Below are 23,899 nucleotides of genomic sequence, written 5' to 3'. Positions count from 1 at the left end.
TTTTTAGAGTGAAGAACAAATAGGAAGCAAAACAAAGTAATAAACAAACATTTATTTGCAGTAAACATGTATAAATGTGACAATTCATGCATTATTATAAATGTACTAGTTACAAGCCCATTAAAATTATGGAATAACATAACTGTCAGCGCTGGCAGCTGTGTGCACCCGAACGGCAAAACATTTGTATTGCTTTGTTGGGCGCCATCTTGTGACTGTCAGCTTGCAAAACACTTGAATTCCCCCAATAGAGATGAGGAGCAGCATTCGCCTTTTATTATATAGAATATTACATTCTTAGTGAAAAAGTTTTTAGAAGTCAATTGATAACATTATTCATTGTGAAAGATTCTATTTTATTAGGAGTAATTTAGAGATATTGAAGTCACTTCTTTGTTCGAGCCATACTTTCATTCAGAGACACTGTGAAATCAACACCTTTAATTGCATTATTAAAGTGAATATGTAGTGCATCTGCACAGGTGCACCACCAGATATTGGACCCAATTCAGACCTGTATGCACGGCTGCAAATTCGCACAGCGGTCTATTATCGGTACAATATATATGGGTATGGGTAGCAGTACGCATGCCCGATGCCATCCTGCGATTAAATCCTGCTACTATTTCTTTACACACGCAGTTCGTGATTGACATGAAGTCGGCGTCTTGGGATGGAAACGCTGGGAGTGTCCGTGAAGGCACTAGGCATGCCTGATTGTTTTAGAGGAAGGTGAGTGACATCATCTTCAGGCAGATATGCCTTTTTCCATCGCACCGCCGTCTATGCATATGTCTATTGTCCGGGAGTCTCCAAAACACTGCCATCTGCTGGCAGAGAGTGAAACTACATCTCTTTCTCACACATGCACAAACACAGAAGGTAGCAATAGCTTTTGCTTCGAGCAGGCTTACTAGTAAACCAATAACTATCCACTGTACACCTACCAAGGTTTTCATAAACTGAACAGAAAAAGCCATTTTTTGAGGAATAACCTACCCATTTTCTGGTATATGGTCACTAGGTCGATATTAAAAAAGGTTTACATGCATTATGTTAACAACTGAAGATCGACAGGCCTTCGTCGATAGGGTCATTAGGTTGACACAAGCATTAGTTCGACATGGGGAAGGTCATTTTATTTTAGCCGAATGAGCTGACAGGTGGTATTTCATGCCCTACCATCCACTCGGAGAATAGAATAGTGCCCAGTGTAGCGAGGCACCGTGCACGAAGCATGGCGAGCGCGACAAGCCATGCAAGGGGACGCAGTGCACCGATACTGTGTCAATGTCGCGACATCTGGGACAAAAAAAACATGTAAAAAAACATGTCAACCTATTGACTGTTGACCTTCCCCATGTTGTCCTAATGCTTGTGTCGACCTAATGACCCGTCAAACTAAAGTCATGTTGACCTTTTGAGATTATTGACCTAAGGCCCATGGTCGACCTAATGCATGTCCACCTTCCTGTGGTCGACCTAATGATCCAATCCCCCGTTTTCTATTTGGCTGACACCATGGCAGGTGGACCCGCCCTACGCCCCCTAAGTCCAAGGCCAGGGGCAGGCAAAGGTTCAGGAGCTTCGTAATGGTATCCGCGCCGACTGACTTTTATCAACATGGATTGGCAGCCTAGAGCAGTGTCAGACATAGCGTACATCCAAGGTTCCCCACACTGCGCACATATTGCCCCAGCCTGCACACTCTACCACTACCTGGCCAGCAGCAGCAGGGCAAAGCAGTGCTGTGACTCGTGGGTGGAAAGGAGGCGGGGTCTAAAATATGCACCATCACTAGATTTTAGGTAAAATATGCAATAACCAGTGAGCATGGGCAAAATATGCAAATGCATATGCAAATATGCAAATGCATATAATCCTGTTTCTATTTATCAATTTCTGGAAGAGGGACACACACAGTTTTGTAGTTTTTTATTAGACATGTTGCATAAATGCCAGCAGTGCGTTCTTCAAGCTCTCTGTCTGAAAGCAGGTCATTTATTTGGGAAGGTTTCATGGTAGATCTACATTATAGCGGTTTTGATCCGGTTTCTAGAACTACCGCCGCACGGTAAATCGAATTCTTGTTCCTATACTTGTAATTTAAAAAAAAAAAGACAGTAAACCAATGTTTCATTGTACTCTGGCTTTACACAGTGCAGAACTGCTGATAAACAGCTGAACAAAATGTAAAACTGACACCTGGTAAATATGCAACTTGAGAACCAGCAGATGGAAATACATTTTTGCTAGCTGGAAATAATACATTTGGAGGGGGAGTCTTCAATATTGGGGAAAAGTGATTCACAAGGCTGTGCAGGTAGTTCTACTCCTTGCCTAAAGGAATAGTTACAATTATTGAAGCATAAAATTAATTGTAAAGCTCCCTTTGGATCAAGGCCAAATCCTTACTTGGCCTGAAGAGAGCGTTAAACACTTGCTCCCGTGAACTCTAGTAATTGAAGCAATCCAGCCATTCTCACATTAAGATACACACAAGAAAACTTTACCCATTAGCACACTCCTGCTATGTAAGGCCCTGCGTTTTTAAGCTTTGGATTATTGAGAATCACAACTGTTCTTGACAGCTCTACGCCCAGTACTAGTCTGCATGAGAACGCAGTACAGAAATAAAGTATGTGATACTCCAGAACCCTGCTGCATAGTAAGGATCAGGTGTTCAGTCACTTTAGTAATAATGTATTTACTGATTAAATAAATGCCTGAACACCCTGTATATCTGCACTGATCCCTCTCAACTGTTGCATATAATCTCTTATAGCCATTATATATAGACAAATGATCTTGTCATTTACTGTATTATGTTAACTGTTCATACCTTCTTCATCTTCGCTGCCAAAGTCCTCTGCCATGAAAGAATCTCCATCCCCATAATCTGAGTCTCCCGTCATGCCATCTTCCTCTTCATCATCCTCATCTTGTTGCTGCTTGCTTTTCCTGTGCAGACCCTGGCTCATCCTCCTGGGCCTCTCTACGTCTCTCCCTTCTTGTTATTAGGACTTGTCCCACTGGAGCTCTCTCTGCTTCTTATTCTGGTTACAGAGCTGCTCAGCTGCTCTCCCCCTACACAGGGATCTGACAGCAGAGAGACTGCAGCGTGACCCAGTCACCTGACACCAGCAAAGGGCTGCTGCTGCTGTAACTCAGTGAATGTCCCTATAGCAGTACTATATATGCTGTAGTATAATGCCCAGAAACAAAATACTACTGCAGGTTTATCATGTTTACAGCCAGCTCCAGGCTTGATCAGCCTGTTTCTATAGGTTCTGGGTTATGTCTTGTACACACTGGGAAAATATACATCGTAACATAGTAATTAAGGCTGAAAAAGGACGTTAGCCCATCGAGTTCAACCTATCTAACTTGTAACTACTGACTTGAGTAAGTCCTATCTATAGGATTCCCTTAGTGGCCAAAAATGCATCCAGTTTTGATTTAAATTCATTAACAGTACAGGTTGAGTATCCCGTATCCAAAATGCTCGGGACCAGTAGAATTTTGGATAAAGGATTATACAGGTTGAGTATCCCGTATCCGAGTATCCGTTATCCGAATTATTCCGAAAACCATACTTTCCAGAAAGTGGAAAAAAATTTTTTTTTAGCTAAAAACTCACTGGGGACATTTGTAACAGCACTACTGGGGACATGATATGTAACTGCCACTATATATGTACAAGAAAATTATTGCTTGGCATTCAAATTCAATATCTGAGATAGTACACAAATTTTGTTTCATGTTTTGAAACCTTGTTTTTTGAACAAATAAAATATATTTGTGTGTATTTTATGTGGTAATAAAATATATTTGTGTTTATTTTATGTGTTTATACAGCATAAATGCAGGATACTTCAAAATACATCATTGAAATATTAAAATATTCCAAAATACGGAATAATCCGTTATCCAAAATTCTCCTGGTCCCGAGCATTTTGGATACAGGATACTCAACCTGTACCGTATTTCGGAATATTTTTTTTTTTTCTCATAATGAATTCTTTACATTTATCAATGTTAAACTGCATTTTCCACCTTTCTGCCCACCTTTCCAGTTTATTTAAGTCACTTTGTAGTGTTTCCACATCCTCTCCTGAGGTTATTTCCTTACTCAATGTCATGTCGTCTGCAAATATTGCAATTTTACTCACTATGGGCCTTATTCTGGTTGGTGCGGCCGGGCCGTACGCGTACGTTCCGGGGTTTTTCATGATCTGCGCATGCGTACCATCTCCAATGCGCAGCCGCGAACACTCCACAACGCTTACGGACGGGTCTCTACGTGCGAAAAAACCTGTACGCGAGTGTACGGGCATTGGGGGCGGCATAGGGGCGTGATGAGGGGAGCGGCCGAAATAATGAGGGAAAATGGGCGTAAATATGGGCGTACACGGGGGTGTGCACCAAAAATGAGCGGTGCTACTACCGCACGATCGCCTAAAGCACCGTTCATTTCGGACACAAAACAGGCGGCCGCCAACCGCCAGCTCAGACCACCCCTACAGATACCGCATGCCAGCGTGCGCCTGGGTTTGCTAATTAACGCTGATTACTACTCAAACACATACACCTGAATGTAATAAGCAATGCTGCAGTCTATTAAGTCCAAACCATGATTTCACTACCTGCAAGCCACACACAGCACTCAAACACATTGGAAGCTTATCTTTCTATACTTCTCTACATTTAAAGGTTTGTTTAATTTAAGGTAAGAATCTTTTTAAGACCTGCTTATATATGCTAAGGTAGGTATTTGAAAAACAGTTAGACACATTCACTACGTGCTTTCATAGACTTTACACAGTAGCACACTCAATCTACACAAGTCGACATGTGTCAACGTGTTCACTCTAATACAAACATAGGTTTTGTATTTATGATACAATAACATAAACCACATCTAACACCTACAAAGGATGTTTCAGCAATGTTTTAAGCCCATGCCCACTATTTTGCACACAATCTTTGTATAGTACCCAAAATACAGAACTGTACCACTATCTGATCTGCTATGAATTGGATTTGACTACATTTTGGATGTAAGATGCCACCAATCACATTATTGCACTCACATCTCTCTAACAAAGGATTCCTACATCTGCTTATGACACTGTAAAATCATATATATTTAAAAAGTTATACATGTTTGTTCACAAGCAATTTTCTCATGTTTGGCTGATTCACACATCTTTTTTTAGGGAGGACACATATGCATTCCTACACAAATGTACCTTTTGACCCTTGTTTGTCTGCCTCACCCACTCCATGAGGAAAGCATTGTTCTGGACCTGCTTTTACCTACTACTGTAGGAGCTACCTCACCTGCACACAAACTGCTTTCTCACCTATTAAGTTGCTCTGCACATGTGCTGACACAAACTAATTAGCAGGGAAAAGTTGAATAGGAACATGGGAATGGCCATGGAGAGGGTTACACATGGGAAACTTCTACCACACTTCAACAAATGTTCAAAAATACCCTGGTCAGTAAGTACACATAAATGTAGTATTTGTTTCACACAAGAAATTACACATACAACAATTTTGTTTTAATTGGTAAAATAAATTTATTTGCTGTTCAGCATCACAGCTTATTTGACACTTTAATGTCATAAATCAAATAAACAAATAAAATAGACACAAAAATAAAAAAACAGCCAGAACAAGAGGTTGCATATCTCCAAACATGTGTTACCCTGCAAATGCAATGGTGAAAGAAATGGGGACACCAGAATACGTACTGCAACAACCAGGGTGAATACTAAGCAAGATACACACCACCAAAAATTTATCCTGCATTTGTAGAGGTCAAAATAAGAACTTTAATGCCCATGGCACGAAAATGGATCGATGGCCAACTCAGGAAGTGGATGTCCAGTGCAATTTAAACATTTGGGGTCCAACCACAGAGGAAGTGAACCAGGTCTCATTATTTGGGCCCTTTTTTCCCCCTTTTAGATGGGGCCTTGGGGACAGGGGCCTTTGGCTCAGATGGCTTGTGGCGTCTTCCCCTAGTGGACACAGGAGGGTTAGCAGAGGTGGAAGGTTGGGGAGCAGCTTGGGGTGGGCCAGCAGATGGGGGATTGTCCCTTAGGGACCTGGCGGTGGTCAGCAGCTCCGCAAGAATGTCATTCTGGCGGCTGAGGTGTTGGCCAATGCTTTGCATGCCAGCCGCCAGAGTGTCATTCATGCGGTTGAAGGCCTCACACTGCTGCCTGTTTGTGGCCTTCCAATCCGCCAGAAATTCCCCAATCTGCTGCTGACGGATCGCAGCATCCACCCCTTGCTGCTCGATCCTCTCCAGCATCACCATCACGCTCTCATCCCATGTCTCCTGTGGCTGGGGGTGTCGTCTTGGTGGAGGCTGGACCACTTGCTCCACCTGTGGCTCTGCAGAGGAAGATGCTGCCGGTTCATCCTGGGTTTCTGCTTCTTCTAGGATAATAATTGAAAACAATGTCACCATCACATACGCACAAAAAAATATCTTTCAAAATACAATGCATTACTGTGACTTACCAGCAAAAGCAGCAGCAAAGACCTCCGCCGGGAGCTCACTATCCATATTGGAGATCCCCCTGACCTCGGCCACATCAATGACGTCCAAGGCGTCCTGCTCCAGGGGGGTATACTCCAAATTATCAGGCATAGGACCTCTCCCGGTGGACATGCTGTGGTTGTACCGGTCAGTCATCTTCCTCTTCAGTGTCGTTTTGAAGTCTGTCCACCTACAAGTTTAAAAATACAAATATCACCATGAGATATGTGCACCACTGTGCTAGTGAACATCATGACTACGTTACATTTCCTAGTGTGGGTGATCTTATGTTTTTTAGCCATATGTGTCCCACACACACATTAATGTCTCCATTAGGAGGCATTTCAGTGTCTCATCTCATTCATTAGGCCACTAAATGCACATACATAGATCACTATGCAGAAATGACATCATCCATGGCCAAATTATGCACCTCCACCTGTTGTGAAACTACACATTCCACCATAGCTTGACAGTGTGGTTATTATGGAGTCATTTAACTATGGGATGGCATACTGGGATGTGTAGTTTCTCACCAGCTACATGTGCACAGTTTGGTCATTCTTGTTTCAGTAGCATCATATGGAACATGTTACAACAACTATTTCCAAAACACACTTTCTCTTGTCCCATCACATACTTCACATACTTCACATGAGCAGAACTGTGCCCATAACCTCACATCACACCAATGGTGCATGTTTCATATATCAATGTGGGTTATTAGACATGGTTGTGTTCACATGTGACATTGAAGTGTAGCACTATCTACAAACACACCTTTCTATTATTCTCAAAACATACATGTAACATATGTACACACATATGACATTATCAGGGGGACAAACACACTTGCCTTTTCTTCACCGCTTGCCAATCTCTGACCACTGGTGACACCTGGTTCACTTCCACTGTGATCTTGTCCCAAAGGTTTCTCCTTGCACTGGCACCCGGCTTCCTGGTTGGCAATTCGATCCATTTGCGTGCTCTGGGCACTAAAATTCTTAATTCTGCCTCTACAAATGCAGGGTTTCTCTTTTTGGTGGTGGTATCCTGCTCAGTCCTCACCCTAGATGTTGCAGCTCGTTTTCTGGTGGCCCCAGTTCTCTCACCATGCACCTGCTGGGTCACACCTGTTTGGAGAGATGCAACCTCTTGTTCTGGCTGGTTGCTTGGCCCTTGTGGAGCTGGTGGAGGTTGAACAGGGCCTGTTAGTGAGGGGCCCGCTTGGTCTTGCAGGCTACTTCTCTCTTGAGCCCTCCTTCTCCGCTCCTGTTCCCTCTTCTGCAAAGCTTCAAGCAGGGATTCTGCTGTAGCTCTCTGTAGAGCGTCCTCAGCTGCGGAATCGTCTGAGTTAGACATGTTTGCAGCAATTCTGGCCTGCATCTGACTGAATATTTATATGTTAATCTCCCGCCATGAACAAGGGGGCGTATATTTTTCCCCGCAATGTAGTTGCTAATTTACGCCGATATTTCCCGCCGATAATTGCCGCTTAAATTACGCAGGTCTCAACGCACCTGATCAATCACCTGTATATGCACATACACAGGTTGTGGAGCATTGTGTGCTACATCGTGAAATGTGAGCACCTGTCATTCCAATGATGAGTGTTGTCAGCTGGTATCTGTTGGAGTTCGTGTATGCTTTGTGAGTCACATTTCAAAACATCACGTTATAATGCTTTCCTTACATATGTCATGAGTCTGAAATTGTCATACACCAACATGTTGCATTGTGCCCCTTTTAGCAGCGTATTTATTAGTAGACGGTTGCGTGTATTCTTTTACGCACACTGTATATACAGTTCCTCTCTATACATTGAATGCATGCTGTTGGTTATGGTGTGTGTATATCGGAACGGTCCGCGTAAGTTTCTATTTGCATCCAGTTTGTTAATGTAAGAAGGATTAATAAAGTTAATACTAAACAAACAATTTTTTACACCAATCAGCAAGCACCAAAAGTGATATATGTACCTGCAATTAATAACTGCGCCATTGCCACTATGACTTCAACCAGGGCTAGGGCGTTTTCTACCCAGGAGCTGTTGGCCTTGGTTGAGGTCATGGACCGGCGCCTGGGGCCCAGGGGCCCATATGTGTCCAACATGGACAAGCGGCGGGCATATAATGCTGCCCGCCGGCTAATCTACGCCCGGACCGGCGTCCGCAGAAGCCTGGGCCAAGTTGAGCGGCGCTGGTCTGACCTGCGCCGGCGGCAGCCAGTGTTGCTTTCTACACTTCGCCGCCATATTGCCCGATGTAAGTTTTTATTTACTAGTATGTCTGCGTTTTTTTGCAATGTTTTCTGTACTTTTTATAAATATGTTCCTGAGTATGTGGGTGTATATGGGGTGTATATGGGGTGTATAGGGGGTGTATAGGGTGTGTATAGGGGGTGTATAGGGGGGTGTATAGGGGGTGTATAGGGGGTGAATATGGGTGTATAGGGGGTGTATATGGGGTGTATAGGGGGTGTATAGGGGGTGTATAGGGGGTGTATATGGGTGTATAGGGGGTGTATAAGGGGTGTATAGGGGGTGTATAGGGGGTGTATAGGGGGTGTATAGGGGGTGTATAGGGGGTGTATATGGGTGTATAGGGGGTGTATATGGGTGTATAGGGGTGTATATGGGTGTATAGGGGGTGTATATGGGGTGTATAGGGGGGGTTTAAGTAGTTGCTCAGTTTTTGGGTGTAGCATATCAATTAGTTTGCAGGATAAATGTCTGAAATATAACAGCAATGATAATTTGGAAGGTTATGAGCATGACTAATGTGAATTTTTCTTTCCCCCTTTTTTATGAAACCCAATCTTCGATTTCTATGCCATCAACATGAACATTTCAGCACGGGCAAGAGCACGCATAGAAGCCCGGGAGCAGGCAGCCCAGGAGCAGGCAGCCCAGGAGCAGCCAGACGAGGAGGAGGAAGAGGAGGAGGAAGAGGAGGAGGAAGAGGAGGAGACAATGGGTCAAGCTGGGGCCCACCAAATTTCGCCATCCCCTTCCACCAGCCACTCCCCAACCCCCACCCCCTCCCCAACCCCCACCCACACCCCTACCCCCACCCACACCCCTACCCCCACCCACACCCCTACCCCCACACCCTCCCCAACCCCCACCCCCACCCCCTCCCCAACCCCCACCCCCTCCCCTACCCCCACCCCTCCCCAACCCCCACCCCCTCCCCAACTCCCACCCACACCCCTACCCCCACCCCATTTCCAACCCCCCTACACCTCTCCACCACCCACCCCCAAACCTCTCCAATCCCCACTCCAACCCACTACCAGTATCCCAAGTCCTATCCCATCCCCCTTGCTCCTGACCCCCCCAACCACCGCACACCCAACCAGCGGCGAGCAGGATGGCTCAACTAGCCGTAAGTAAATAATGTGTCTAATGTTTACCTACACATTTCTACACATAAACAATCACAACAACCACATATGTGTATCCAACATCAACATTAGTTGCAACATATCACTGCAGGGCGACCATGAGGTGAGGCCTGTCCTTCTCCAGCAACAAGGGTCCCCTTGGTGGTTTTTTGGAGTGTGGCCATGCCTCACCACTTGAATAATTGACATAACAGTACATCCAATGAGATATCCGACATTAGTGGTGTTGTAGTTATGTGGGTCCAGGTGTTGGGTAACTCCACTTCCCAGCATGATGTGCAACATAAATTTATAGATTGTTTTGTTAATAGTGTGTGAGGCCATGCGGATGCATGCTTTACAAACATAGCTTTAGGCCTATAATTTGTACAGCAATGTCCTAAATTTCAAATAGTAAGGAGTGCTTAAGCCGCAACAATGTCATAACCCTTAAATAGCACAGCCTAATTGTGAGGTTAGAGGAGAGTTCCCCAAAACCAAACTACCAATTGGGATACAGCATACATTCATCCAAGAAGGAGTAATTTAATTAATGTTATTTACTATGTACAGTATGTGTGTGTTAACATATTATTTTTTAGTACTGTGTTTACAGCAGACCCATCTTCAATGTAGTTTAAAAATGTATGTGGCCTTCACACATAACTCACAACTTTTTATTATGTACAAATACAACAAACATTTGTGTATGTTATATATTTTTTTTTTTTTTTATCCCTTCACTACAGACACTGAACAGCACCAGGAGGAGGTGGACAACATCTTGCGGGAGATATTCCTGACCCTTTTTTATTTAAATCTTCTTTTTTTACATTTGGAGGCCCTCATTTAATTTATTTTTATCCCCCCCCCCTTATTATGTTTGTTCTTAATAAAAGTTTATGTTCAGTTAGAAGTTGCCTGTGTTTTTAATAATAAATATGTTAGAGGGCTTGTAAGGGTAGGTACATACAGATGTGTAATGTAAGTTATATTTGTAATTTGAGGTGAGGGGTAATGATTGATGTGTGAATGTGTGTGTTTTTGAGTAAAATAACACATAGTGAAAATGCATGAATGTTTAATGTTGTTAGATTAAAACATCACACATAACATCAGGGTAGGTATACATGTTACACATTTTGGACAAACTAATTATGGACATAATTTAGTACATATACAGAAACACCAACATAACTTGATTTAAAAGTAACAGCAATATGGGGACACATAGATAGTGATTAAAATGCCACATTAGAACATAACAAATATACATGTAATGAGGGTTAAAATGTTGTTTTATTAGGGTCTTTATTAAGGTAGACAATTGAGTTAATAGAAAACAATAATTGAATAACAATTAGAATAATTAATTAATTAATTGTCTGATTTGTAGTTGAAAGGCAAGATTTGCAGGTCCATATATGTGAAGGGTATGCCAGCGTGCACGGACGTACGCTCACTCTCACGAGCGGTGACATAAGCTGAGTTTTCTATTGAAAACAATAGGGACCCATCCGTGCAAGCTGGCGTACGCTCAGATTTCCGCAAGAAGTCGGTGGGAAGACGGACGAGAGACGTCCGTAAACGGTGGCGGACGCTCTGTTGTACGCCAGTTGTCGGAGTGTAAGGGCTGGGCCGTCCGTGTACGTTGGCGTACGCTCAATTGTACGCCACTCCCCTTTGACATTGTTTCTGGCCGTACGTATGCGGCTGACTTGTGGGTGGACTTAACCCCAACGGCCGCGTACGGAGAGCGTACGTTAATAGTGAACGTACGCACGTTTGGCCGCTACGATCAGAATAACCTCCATGTCACTTACAATATCATTAATGGCTATATTAAACAATTCATTAATGGTGAGAGAGTTGCGAATGGATTTGCAGCTAATCGCCGACCTGCGTGATTTTTGCAAGCCATTCGCAGCCTTGCACAGGGTGGGTTATGATGCTCTGGTGGTGAGGCGGCTTTCTGACCGGAGGCCTCTGCTAAATCACTCCGCTGCAATCAGGTCGGAATAACCCCCAAAGTACCAGTCAATCAACTTGTAAGTGACATTTTACAGGCTGTTTTTAGAAAATGACAGAAGCTGATTGGCTTCTCTCCAAGGTTTTCTCCAAGGTTTGATACATTTCCCACAGTATACAATAAGAAAAATAACAATATTTATGGTATACTGTATATGAACATTAATCACTCTTAAATTATTTAATCATCCCTAACCAGCAGTCCCATACCAATATTCTTGATCAATAAAGAATAACCATAATTAATTGATATGTTTCACCACTGTAGTGTATCGCAGACAGCTGCGGAGCAGCCGTCAACAGGGGAATGGAAGGCCGTAAGTGACAATGCCTGATAATCAATTTTTCTATACTTAGAGATTGCCGAGGGACCAAACGGTCCCTCTGAGATTAGTGGCAGCTGGAAAGATTATGTTCTTCCAGTCACACTGTGGGCATTTTTGACTACTTGCAGCTTTTGTGACCGTGTCAGGAAAAGCCCATCCAAGTGTTAAATAAATATGTTCTCTGGATATTTAGCAGTTATTGTGCACTCATAATGCTGTCAGGTGGATTTATGAAAAAAAAAATTAAAGAAGGTGTAAAGGAGTTCCGGTGGGCGGAGCATCGCGATGGCCGCATTTTAGTCTACTCTCCAGCTCCCTTATCCTATATCCTCCTCCATCTGCCTTTCGTTCCCCTTAAACAAGGGAAAATCAAACACCACTGGAGAGAGGACACCCAGATCTTTCCAACGAGGTGTCTATTGATGGGATAAGAGCTGCACATCCACCGGAGCCTGGCCTGCACGCTTTGAGGCCCCCCGCACAGAAGAAGTCAGAGACGCCATTGCCGTCGGTGCCGGCAGAAACACCCGTTCCCCGGGGCAAATCCTCCCCCCCCCCTTACCTCCCTGCAGCCACAGCGGAAAGTCGCCGGAATCCCTGAGGAGGCACAACCGCCGACGGAGTCCGCAGCGCTCCCACGGAGAATCGGGCCGCGCGATCACACACGCGCGGTCTCAGACGTCAGAGACCTCATCCTGCCTGCTGGTGCTGCCACACGAAGCTGCGGAAAGCAGACGGTACCCGTCCTGACCGTCCCCGCCACTGCCGCTCAGGATACAGCAACCGCCTCGCCAGCCACGCAGTAGAGAAACAGTGCCCAGGACCCCGTAAGTACCGCGGCTCCCCAAAACTGACAAGTGACACAGACCCCCTTCAGAGGTCAGGGACAGAGACGCCACAGTGCGGGGAGAGGGTGCCAGAACCGCACAGAGGGAATTGGTGGGGAGGCCTGGCCCCAAGGAACAGTGGCACTGAAAACTGCACGAGGCCGGTGACGGCTAACTGACTTACCCCCAGATAATCCAATACTCCCACCCAAACGGGGAAACACCCGCAAAACAGCGCTGTATTACAAATACTGCCCCATTGACTTCCATCCACTAACACCCCCTACCAATAAGTAGACTGGGAAAACCTCATTAAACCACGCTGAACCCACACACAGGACGGAGCAGTGCATTTAGCACACAGACTTGTTTCTGATGCAAATCGACCCTCTGTGTATGACAACTCACACGCCGTGAGCTGACCCAGCTACATACACACAGTATATCCAAGAAACAGTGACACTTGCCGATTTCAAAATATCTGAAGCTCAACGATTGAACTCTGACTGTATATGCTCTATCTGTAAGATCCACATATTCCTATATTTGTCTCCAAGCCTATACAATATAATCCAAACAAAATACCTGACGGTTATATTAAACTTCGTTCAACATAATAGTTATCTACTGCCACCCTGTGGTGATTGTTGGAAGACAATTTAAATTAACAAAACCAACCCTTTGTTAATACTCTGTACATAGACTCAAGCTATTCTACTGTACTCCCCGCAACTAAACAAAACCAATCAATATCACAATTAGAATTATAGTAATCTCTATTCAAAGTTGTGAGACCTTTGATTCATTATAAATGTAACCCTACAACCCAGTGAGTCACTAAATTACTAAAGCTATGTAAAATCCTGTAAGCTTGATCTGGGACCATATACAATTTCTGACCTAAGCTAACCATCCGTAGTATGAAAAGATTCTTAAACACATCACAAGCACTAAACATGGGAAAGAAAACAAAGCCCACTCCAACCTCCAATCCCATGGATCTAGCTCCTGAAAACCCATCTCCTTCATTCAGCCCCCCCGATAGTCCAATACTGGACAACACAAACAATTCCTCACAATCTTTAAACCCAGCACAAACCTCTCAAATAGAACAAAAATTGGACGCAATCCAAGCCTCCATCAATACAATCTTAACCCACTTGGAAACAAATACAAAAAGGCTGGTTGAGGTTGAACAACGTACCAGCGACAATGAAGACGCCATCCTTGAACTCAAACAATTTGCTGAGGAACAGGTTCAACTTAATGCCAAACTGGAATCCAAGTTAGAAGATTTGGAGAACAGATCTAGGAGGAGTAACTTGCGATTTATTGGCATTCCAGAATCAATCAAAGGAACAGACCTAACAGACCTAATAAGCACCGATATTGTTTCCATTCTAAATGTCCCCACGACATCGGGTACTGTCATGATTGAGAGAGCACACCGCATAGGACCTGACAGAGACACCCGAGACAAGAGACCCCGCCCAGTTATTGCAAAATTTCTAAATTATAGGGACAAAGAAAACATGCTGATAGCGTACCGTAAAAAACGCTCCCTCCAGATTCATGATTTTCAGGTCCTTATATTCCAAGACTTTTCCACCTCTGTTACTCAAAAACGCAGAGAATTTACCCCCATTTGTAAACACCTCATCGACAACAATATAAGATTTGCCCTGTTGTACCCGGCAAAACTTAAAGTCACTACGGATGGTAACACACAAATATTTGATGACCCTATCCAGGCCAGAAATCACTTTAAAATCACTCAATCCGCCCCAGATAACAACCCACCGCCAAATGGATGAAAACTCACATTAATATATAAATGACAAATTTGGCTGGTGACACCACCTTAGGTGGTTTGTTCATTACTATATTTCTATTCATTTTGTCTAGTTGCAAGTGACTCAATGAAAATACACTAATTGACGTTAAAAATGTTAAAAATTTTGTTGTATTTTTCTCTATGCATATCCTCCTTTTTCCCTCTCTCCCCTTCCTCTTCTCTCTCCCCACCCACTTCCAACCCTAGAACATGCGTGTCCGGACGACAACTATCTACCATCATGTACTCCACCACGTGCTCTGCTGGCTGGGACAGAGCAGGTGAGATACTTGTTTATATTTACACACACAACACTTTCCCCAGAGATGGTATAGGATGACAACAAATCACTCATCGCCCTTAAAAATACCACAAATTTCATCCAACTCCTTTAGATTCCTTTCATGGAATGTGGCTGGTCTAAACACCACTGTCAAAAGGCGTAAAGTTCTTACACACTTGAAAAGATCCAACTCAGATATAATGTTTCTACAAGAAACTCATTGGCTTAAAACCTCTAACTCAACCTTAAAAAGCCCCTGGATTGGGGAGTGTGTCCCTGCCTCATACATAAAAAAAAAACGAGGGGTAGCTATAATATTCAAGAGGAATTTAGACTATGAAATAACTCACAAAATAGTAGATCCAGAAGGTAGATACTTATTGTTAAATGTCACAATACATGGAGAACCCTTCACACTACTTAACCTATACGCACCCAACGCACCAAACTTTACATTTTACCAAACAATATCAAACTTACTAATGCAACATAATACACCTAATTTAATAATAGGAGGTGACATGAACTCACTACATGATATACACCTAGATCATTCTAAAACCCCAATGAACTCTCCTCCTAACAATAAAGAGGGCATATCCTTTTTATGCTCCCAACATGCTTTGCTAGATGCATGGAGACTTCAAAATGGCTCAAGCAGAGAATACACATATCATTCACGAGTTCATGACACCTTTACAAGATTAGACTATTTTCTACTAGAGGAATCTTTTTTCCCTCGTATCTCCCACACTTACATAGACAATATCATAATATCTGATCATGCCCCCATAATTTGTGACATAAATCGACAAAACACACACAAAACTTCGAAAATATGGCGCTTCCCAACATATTTAACACACAACGAAGACTTTCAAAAGTATCTTAAAAACCAATGGCAACTATATGCAGACGATAACATCCAACATTGGGACGACATAGCTTTATTTTGGGAAACATCCAAAGCAGTCATGCGAGGCCATATAATCTCATATGTAGCTAAACGCAATAAGGAAAAGAAAGAACAACTACACTCCTTAACAAACAAACTCCGCATATCACACCAACACTACCTAAATACCATGACAGAGGACAATAAAAAGATATACTTACAGAACAAGGGCTTATTAGAAGCCTTTTTATTACGAGAAGCAAAACTAAAAACTGATTACATGAGAAACCAATACTACCGTTGGGGTGGTAAGTCAGGAAAATTATTGGCATTTATGGCAAAGAAACAAACCAAAAAATGCTACATAACTAAATTACATGACCCCAAAAATGGATCAACCCTCACTTCCCACCCTGACATTTTAAAATTATTAGAATCATACTTCACAGAATTATACAAATCCAATGACCCCAACCCAAAAGATATAGATGACTTCTTAGAAAATATAGGCCTTCCTAGACTGACGACAGCACAAATAGAAAAACTAAATGACAAATTTACTGAACAAGAATTAATCATGGCCATAGATTCTCTCAAATTAAATAAAGCACCTGGACCCGACGGGTTAAATGCCAACTACTATAAAATTCTAAAAACAGACATCATCCCAACACTTACTTCACTATACCAAGAAATATTTAGCAATAAAATACCATACCCATCCTTCAACGAAGCAATAACAATCCTGATACCGAAACCACATAAAGACACTTCCCAAATGGACTCATACAGACCGATAGCACTATTAAACCAGGACTATAAAATACTGACAAAAGTCTTCTCAAACAGATTAAAGGGAATGATGCCAGACCTCTTGACCAAACACCAACTAGGATTCACAACAGACCGACATTCGGTTCTGGGAATCCGTTCAGCACTAGCAGTTGTGACTTCCTCGTCTAATAATGCTAATACTTCAACAGTGATGCTAAGCTTAGACGCAGAGAAAGCTTTTGATAAAATATTATGGAAATACCTCTTTGGGGTCTTGGAACATAGAGGTTTTGGTCTTCCCTTTATAAACTTAATCAAATACATATACTGTAAACCCTCCACCAAACTATTGGTAAATGGACTCTTAGGTAACTCTCTAACATTACAAAGGGGGACACGACAGGGCTGCCCACTTTCCCCTCTATTATTTAATTTAGCACTAGATCCCCTAATACGCCACCTACAACAATGGACAGAACTGCAAGGAGCAAAAATTGGATCCCAAGAACTAAAACTGCAAGCTTTTGCAGATGATTTAATGATATTTATCTCCAACCCTGAAACAAGCCTAGAACCCCTGTTTAACATATTACACCAATATGGTATACTTTCGGGGTTCCGGATAAATCTCTCAAAATCAAAGGCTCTAGCACTAGGCAAACACCCATACAAACCACACAACCCTATTGGAGATCTACAATGGGCCTCTTCTCACATACAATATTTAGGAATAAAATTAACTAAAAATATTCATAATCTTTACTATGCAAATATAACACCACTCATTTCACAGATTGAAGCGGAATTAGAAAGCTGGCAACATTTACAGTTATCATATTTAGGGAGAGCCAATCTAATTAAACTAATCACATTTCCGAAACTTCTATACCCGCTTCAAGTCCTCCCTATTGTCCTTACCCTATCTGATGAAAAAAAAATTACTAATCTTTTTAGGAACTTTATATGGGCAAAAAAAAAACCGAGAATTAGCCTAAAGGTGTTACAGAAAACAAGACAGGAGGGAGGAATCAATTTCCCCAACATCAAATTATATAACCAAGCAGCCGTATGTCGATACATAAAAGATTGGATACACCAGAGAGACCAATACGCCAATTACACAATGGAACAACAATTCCTTCCTACCCTTAATCTAACAAGCTTCCTACATCTACCTAAGCACGAATTATCCACACAGATACTAGAAAATCCCCTCCTCATGTCAACATGGTCCACATGGCACTCGGTACGCAACAAGAACAAATTACACGCCCAATATTCACTACATCTTCCCTTCATAGGCAACAATAATTTTCAACATGGCTCAACAACACAACCATTTAGATTATGGCACTCCCAAGGGATACGCTCCATTAGACAACTCACAAATAAAGAAACTAAAAAAATCCTAACATACATGCAAGCAAAAGCCATACACGACTTTTTACCACCCTGCAATTTAGCCTTTTTTCAAATTCAACACTATGCCAACAAGGTATTAAAATTCCTAGGAGAAGCCGATTGGGATAACCAATTCGACAAAGCGCTCTTGGATGGAAGCTACACCAGGAAAGCAATAACATATTTTTATCAGATACTAAGAGAACCATACTATAATGATCAATTCCAAACAGGCATCACTAAATGGCAGGGACACTTCCCCAACCTAGATGAAAAAACTATTCTTAAAACTCTCTTATACTCTACCAAAACAATTTCTGCCACATCTTATAAGGATATGTTTTTTAAAATATTTTACAGAGGCTATTTATCCCCCTATCGCTCCAGCTTAATAAACCTCGCCAACTCGTCATTATGCCCAAAATGTAACCACTCTGACGCAAATTTATACCACTGTCTGTGGGAATGCACAAAAATTCAGAGATTTTGGATGTTAATAAGACAATTTGCAGTGGATCACTTAGTAAATTATCTTTTATTGACACCAGAGTGGGCCATTCTGGGATTCCTACCAACTACCCCCAAAATAACAGTCGGCTGCAAAAAACTGCTACTGTATGTATCCTCAGTGGCGAGGAAATGCATATTACAACAATGGATATCTACTTCGCCTCCCTCAATCTCAATGTTTAAAGAAAAATTGTTTCAAATATTTAAACTTGAATGGACTGAAACAACTTTACACAAAGAATCCCAGACCAAAAGCTTCTTTGAAATATGGGAAAGTTATATAGACACACTTCAAATAGAAATCAAACAACAAATATACAAATGTTTTCACACAACCCTCTGGTATGAAACCAGAATACTTTTACAGGATCCACCAATCATCCAGTAACAACTGGAACTGATCGTCTAAGACACGCATGTTCTTCTTCCCCCCCCCCCCCCCCCTATTCCTTTCCCTCCCTCTCCAATCCCACCCTCTATAAGAATTTTTGACTTTATTTTCTATCTATTTTCAATTGTATTTAACATAACATAACATATGTTTTCTAGAAAAATGTCATTACTTTGGTATACATAAAGAATGGAAAACGCAACAATATTAATATTTAAGCATGTTTATTGAAATCAAGATAAACAGAAAGATAACTTACATGGAAAATGTTTATCCTATTACATGGCTGATATAGAAACTTTAAAATATTTGAACTGTTACTGAATGAAAATGATTTTTCTCATGCGCCTGAAACTCTGTGAAATACCGAAATTTAACAAAACAAAAATGGAAAATGTATGCAAATTCTAATGCTCCTTTACAATTGTTTGTTAACGATTTTGAACTTGAAAATAAAAACAAATTTGAAAAAAAAAAAAAAGAAGGTGTAAAAAGGTGTATCTGTACACAGATGTAGATGTTATTTACTGTTAGCCAAGAAAGACTAAAGCCCCGTACACACTGGGCAACTTTCATGTGAAAGCCGCCCAGTGTGTACAGGGCAGCAATGAGCAGTGAGCGCCGCATCATCGTTGCCGGTTGCACTGTTAGGCCAGTACCTATATAGGAACTACAGTAGCTATGGGTGTATTTTTATGGGTGCGTAGTGCCCGGAGGGTAGAGCAGATCTTACATGTTGCATCCATACTTACCGTTACACAGATGCTGCAGAAATCCCTTGGAAAATGGCACTCCCATGCATGTGCAGAGCGGGTGTGGATCGAAAGGTATACAGTGTCTTGGTAGACAGCCAATAGGGCGACATTGTCAAAGGGTGACACATGAGTTTTTCAGTTTTTTTGCCAACATGGATCCCCAATTAGTGAAACAAGGACTGTGGTTTGGCTCACTTCATTCGCCATGTTTTGGGCACTTTACCAATCCCAACTGTTCTCCCCATGGATGGTGAAGTATGAAAAAGTCCTAAAAATGTAAAAAAAAAATTGTAAAAAAAACTTAGTCAACCTTTTTTCAAGGGTCGACCATTATATTGTTGACCTGTTGTCAATGTCGACCTATTGCATGCCGACTTTCTGTCTGTATCGATCGATTGCATGTTGACCTTTTGTTTGTATCGACAAATTGCATGGCAACCTTTAGGTGTTCATCTATTGGCTGTCTATCTATATACTGTAGACCTTTCAACCATTTCCCATGGGGAACATCGTGCCAGAATATACTTTTCAGAACATTTTTTATGCTGAAAAAGCCCCCCTTGGCTAATGTAATACCCTGGAAACTGGCGTTCTTTGTATTAGTGTAGCAGGGTTGCCCGTGCATAGTTAAATGTATGGTGTACTACACCGCAGCCCCGTTGAAGGGACCCTGTCACTCACAAGGGGGACCCGTTGTTATGAAAGGCATGGGGACTGATAAAGTTGGACCGCTCGAGGCCCCAGGAGAACGTGCCTACAGCACCCCTGGGATGACCGCGAGGAGGGGGAGATAAATAGGACGGTGGCCGTTGAAAAGCCAGTTAAGCAGCGCGGCCGAGAAGACAGCAGAGTAAGACTGCGCAGCGGCGAACAGGGAGAGAGTGGAGATATACTTACCGGAGGTTTAGAGAGTCCAGGCCGGCGCAGACAGATTCCGGGGGCTTCATCTGACGGAGTCCCGGTGAAGTGTTCCGAGAGGCGGCAGCGGAGTGAGAAGTGAAGACGCGTACAGCCGCCGACGCCAGTCGGAGCTGCGTCACCAAGGGGCGGCGACGGGGGAGGAGAGAAGGAGGCCACAGACGCAGCTGTAAGACGATGCTGGCACAGCCAAAACTGCGGTCGGCGAGTGGTGAGTGTTAAGCCCGCCCCACTGACCCACCTTCCTCCATCAACCTGACCCAGCGTCACACCCCAAGAACGCCCCACACAAAATACAGAGCACAGGAGAGGGCTAAACCCGGCTCTAGCCTCAGCCAGGGGACGCCCACATACCATACTCCATACCATACCACACCTTCAATCACGCCCCAGGCAAGTTCTAGGTTGAATACAAAGAGCAGAAGAGGGCTAAACCCGGCCTCAGTCGCAGCCAGGGGACGCCCATAGAGTTCCACCCAGTGTAGCCACAGAAGAAGGGAGAGCGATTGGTTACAAGAATAAAACCTAGTATAGCGATCTGCCTGAGGTCGACTGACAGGGACAGCACAGTGAAACAGTGGCCGAGTAAAGCAGCAAATATAACTCAGATCCTCCACTGCGTGTCAGAACAGCGTTAGGAAACTTGTACCCCTAATGAACAGAATTGAAGGTGTCCGATCACCAACGAGGCATCCAACGACCCCGTACTGACAGGAAGGCTTACTTAGTCTGTTAGACCTATTATTCACCCAAGGTTCACGTCCCACAGGCTAGCGCAGGACATTGGAAGAAAGGGAAACAGCTGGTGTCCTCCGTGTAAATAGCGAGAGAACTACTAGAGGTGCAAACACCCGTTAGCATAGTCCGACTAAACGGATTAGAGGGAGGACCTCACATCTTTAGCTTCCATAAAACTTCCAGGTACACTTGGGAATGAGTTAGGATCCCCTTGCCGTGTATAGCCGACAGTCGGAAACTATTATACAGTAACTGCTAATAACACTTTGTTGCAACCCCACGGCTCAGGTGACCCATTTTATATGGAGACTGCAACTGTAATGTGACAGATACAAGGGTTCCAAGTTGTAAAGGACATTTGTTACAAAATCCCAGTAGAATTGTATTGTTACAAGTGTGCAAGCAAACTGTAATGTATTTGCGATAGGATAAGTAACCTATTTTAGAGAAACAATAGTATCTTATGCAGTAGTATGTAATTGTAATTGTAATGTGATGTTAAATTATACAGTGGATGGTGAACTGTCATGATTTAACCTGCTAAAGCACAGGGTTGTGGTTGTATTAAATTACCCTGTCACCTGTTTGTAGTTATAAATAAACATTTAATTAGAAACACAGTGGGTGATACTTACCTAAAGAAGGAAGACACAACAGCCGAAGAACGGGAACCTAGAAGAGAGAGAGAAAGGTAACCAAGTGTACAAAAAAAAGGATTGCAACATATTACACTAATACTCGAGTGAGGGTCCCACTTGAGTCAATAAGTTTTCCCAGTTTTTTTGTTGTAAAATTAGGTGCCTCGGCTTATATTCGGGTCGACTGATACTCGAGTATATACAGTACTCAGTGAGGGAGAGGGGCACAATTTACAGATGGTGAGTCCAGGTGCAAACAAATGCTTTTGTCACACTTAATTTTAATCCTGCATTAATAATATACCATAAGGAGGTGTGCGACATGACTGACAAACAATGCTGCCAACTGCCCAGTGTTCAACCCTGCCGTACAGTAACCCTGCCGACAGGGTTAGGGGTTTGGTAGCGCGTGCGTCTCCTGCACAAAGAGGGGGTGCGGACACAAGTGCATCTCATGCACAATAAAGGAGGCATTTGCCAGTGCTCGATGTTACATACTGGCATATGCCTCCATTTGAAACCCCACTATCCACACCAGCCCAAAGCGTGGCGAGCGGACGTGTTACGCGCCCTCCCGACCTTTTCATACCCCCACTATCCATGTCAGCGCGGAGTTGACTTTATAAAGTGTAGTGAGCGCAGCGAGCCACTGAGCCCGAAGCGTCGCGAGCGCAGCGAGCCCCGCACAGGGACGCAGATTACTTTACGGATTATGCGGATGTTACATGTAAAGTAATCCGCGTCCCCTCGCGGGGCTCGCTGCGCTCACCACACCATGTCGGCGTGGAGTTGATGTTATAAAGTGTGGCGAGCCGGTGGCTCACTGCGCTCGCCACACTTTATAATATCAACTACATGCCGACGTGGATAGTGGGTGTATGAAAAGGTCAGGAGGACGCGTAATGCATCCCCTCGCGGAGCTCGCGGAGCTCACCGGGCTTCGGGCTGGTGTGGATAGTGGGGGTGTTTCAGGAACACATTCACACCTGCCATATCATACATCTGAGACAGCACTGACGACATGTGTTAACTGGTAACTGGATTTTAGTTAATAATAAAGAATAAAAAAGCTAATTAATAAATTACAATAATATCAATTTATCAAGACCAAAGAAAATAATAAAACAGTCATTCTTCTGATTCTGCATCAGCCTTTGGGAGCAGAGAAAGGGCATAAAGAATACCCTCAAAAGCGTTTTCTGCGCCGACAGTCTTTCGCCAAATGAGTTCCTGTAAGTAGGAGTCGAGATTCTGGCGCGCAGTGAACCTTTGACATTTGTTACGTCATTTACAGGGGATGCAGTTACAATCCCGGCGGTCGGGATCCCGGCGTTCAGAATCCCGACGCCGGAATCCCGACCGCCGAAATACCGACACATTTTCCCTCTGTGGGTGTCCACGACACCCCTGGAGGGAGATTAAATTAGTGTGCCGAGCGTAGCGAGGCACCGGGCCCACTCTGTGGCGAGCGCAGCGAGCCCGCAAGGGGGGGCGATCCACGTCCCCCCCTTGTCGGCATTTCGGCTGTCGGGATTCCGGCGTCGGGATTCTGAACGCCGGGATCCCGACCGCCGGGATTCAATACTGAATCCATTTAAAGAATCCCCAAAGGCGTTCAATGTTTTGGGTGTGAACCCC

General features: G+C 43.3%; 1 protein-coding gene across 1 annotated transcript in view; it reads right to left on the bottom strand.

Moving 5' to 3' along the window:
* The window catches only part of RRAGD (Ras related GTP binding D), a 36,712-nt gene extending 33,591 nt beyond the window's left edge, over positions 1–3,121 (bottom strand). The window contains exon 1 of the mRNA XM_083177057.1: positions 2,843–3,121. Within this exon, the coding sequence (XP_083033183.1) occupies positions 2,843–2,981 (139 nt within the window). The 5' untranslated portion in view covers positions 2,982–3,121. The remainder of the gene's footprint in view (positions 1–2,842) is intronic.
* Positions 3,122–23,899: the final 20,778 nt, after the last annotated feature.

Source organism: Crinia signifera, chromosome 3, assembly GCF_055691185.1.
Source record: "Crinia signifera chromosome 3, ASM5569118v1, whole genome shotgun sequence".
In the NCBI taxonomy this organism is placed as follows: Eukaryota; Metazoa; Chordata; class Amphibia; order Anura; family Myobatrachidae; genus Crinia; species Crinia signifera.
The sequence above is the reverse complement of the archived record's forward strand: the minus strand, read 5'-3'. Positions and strand labels throughout refer to the sequence as shown.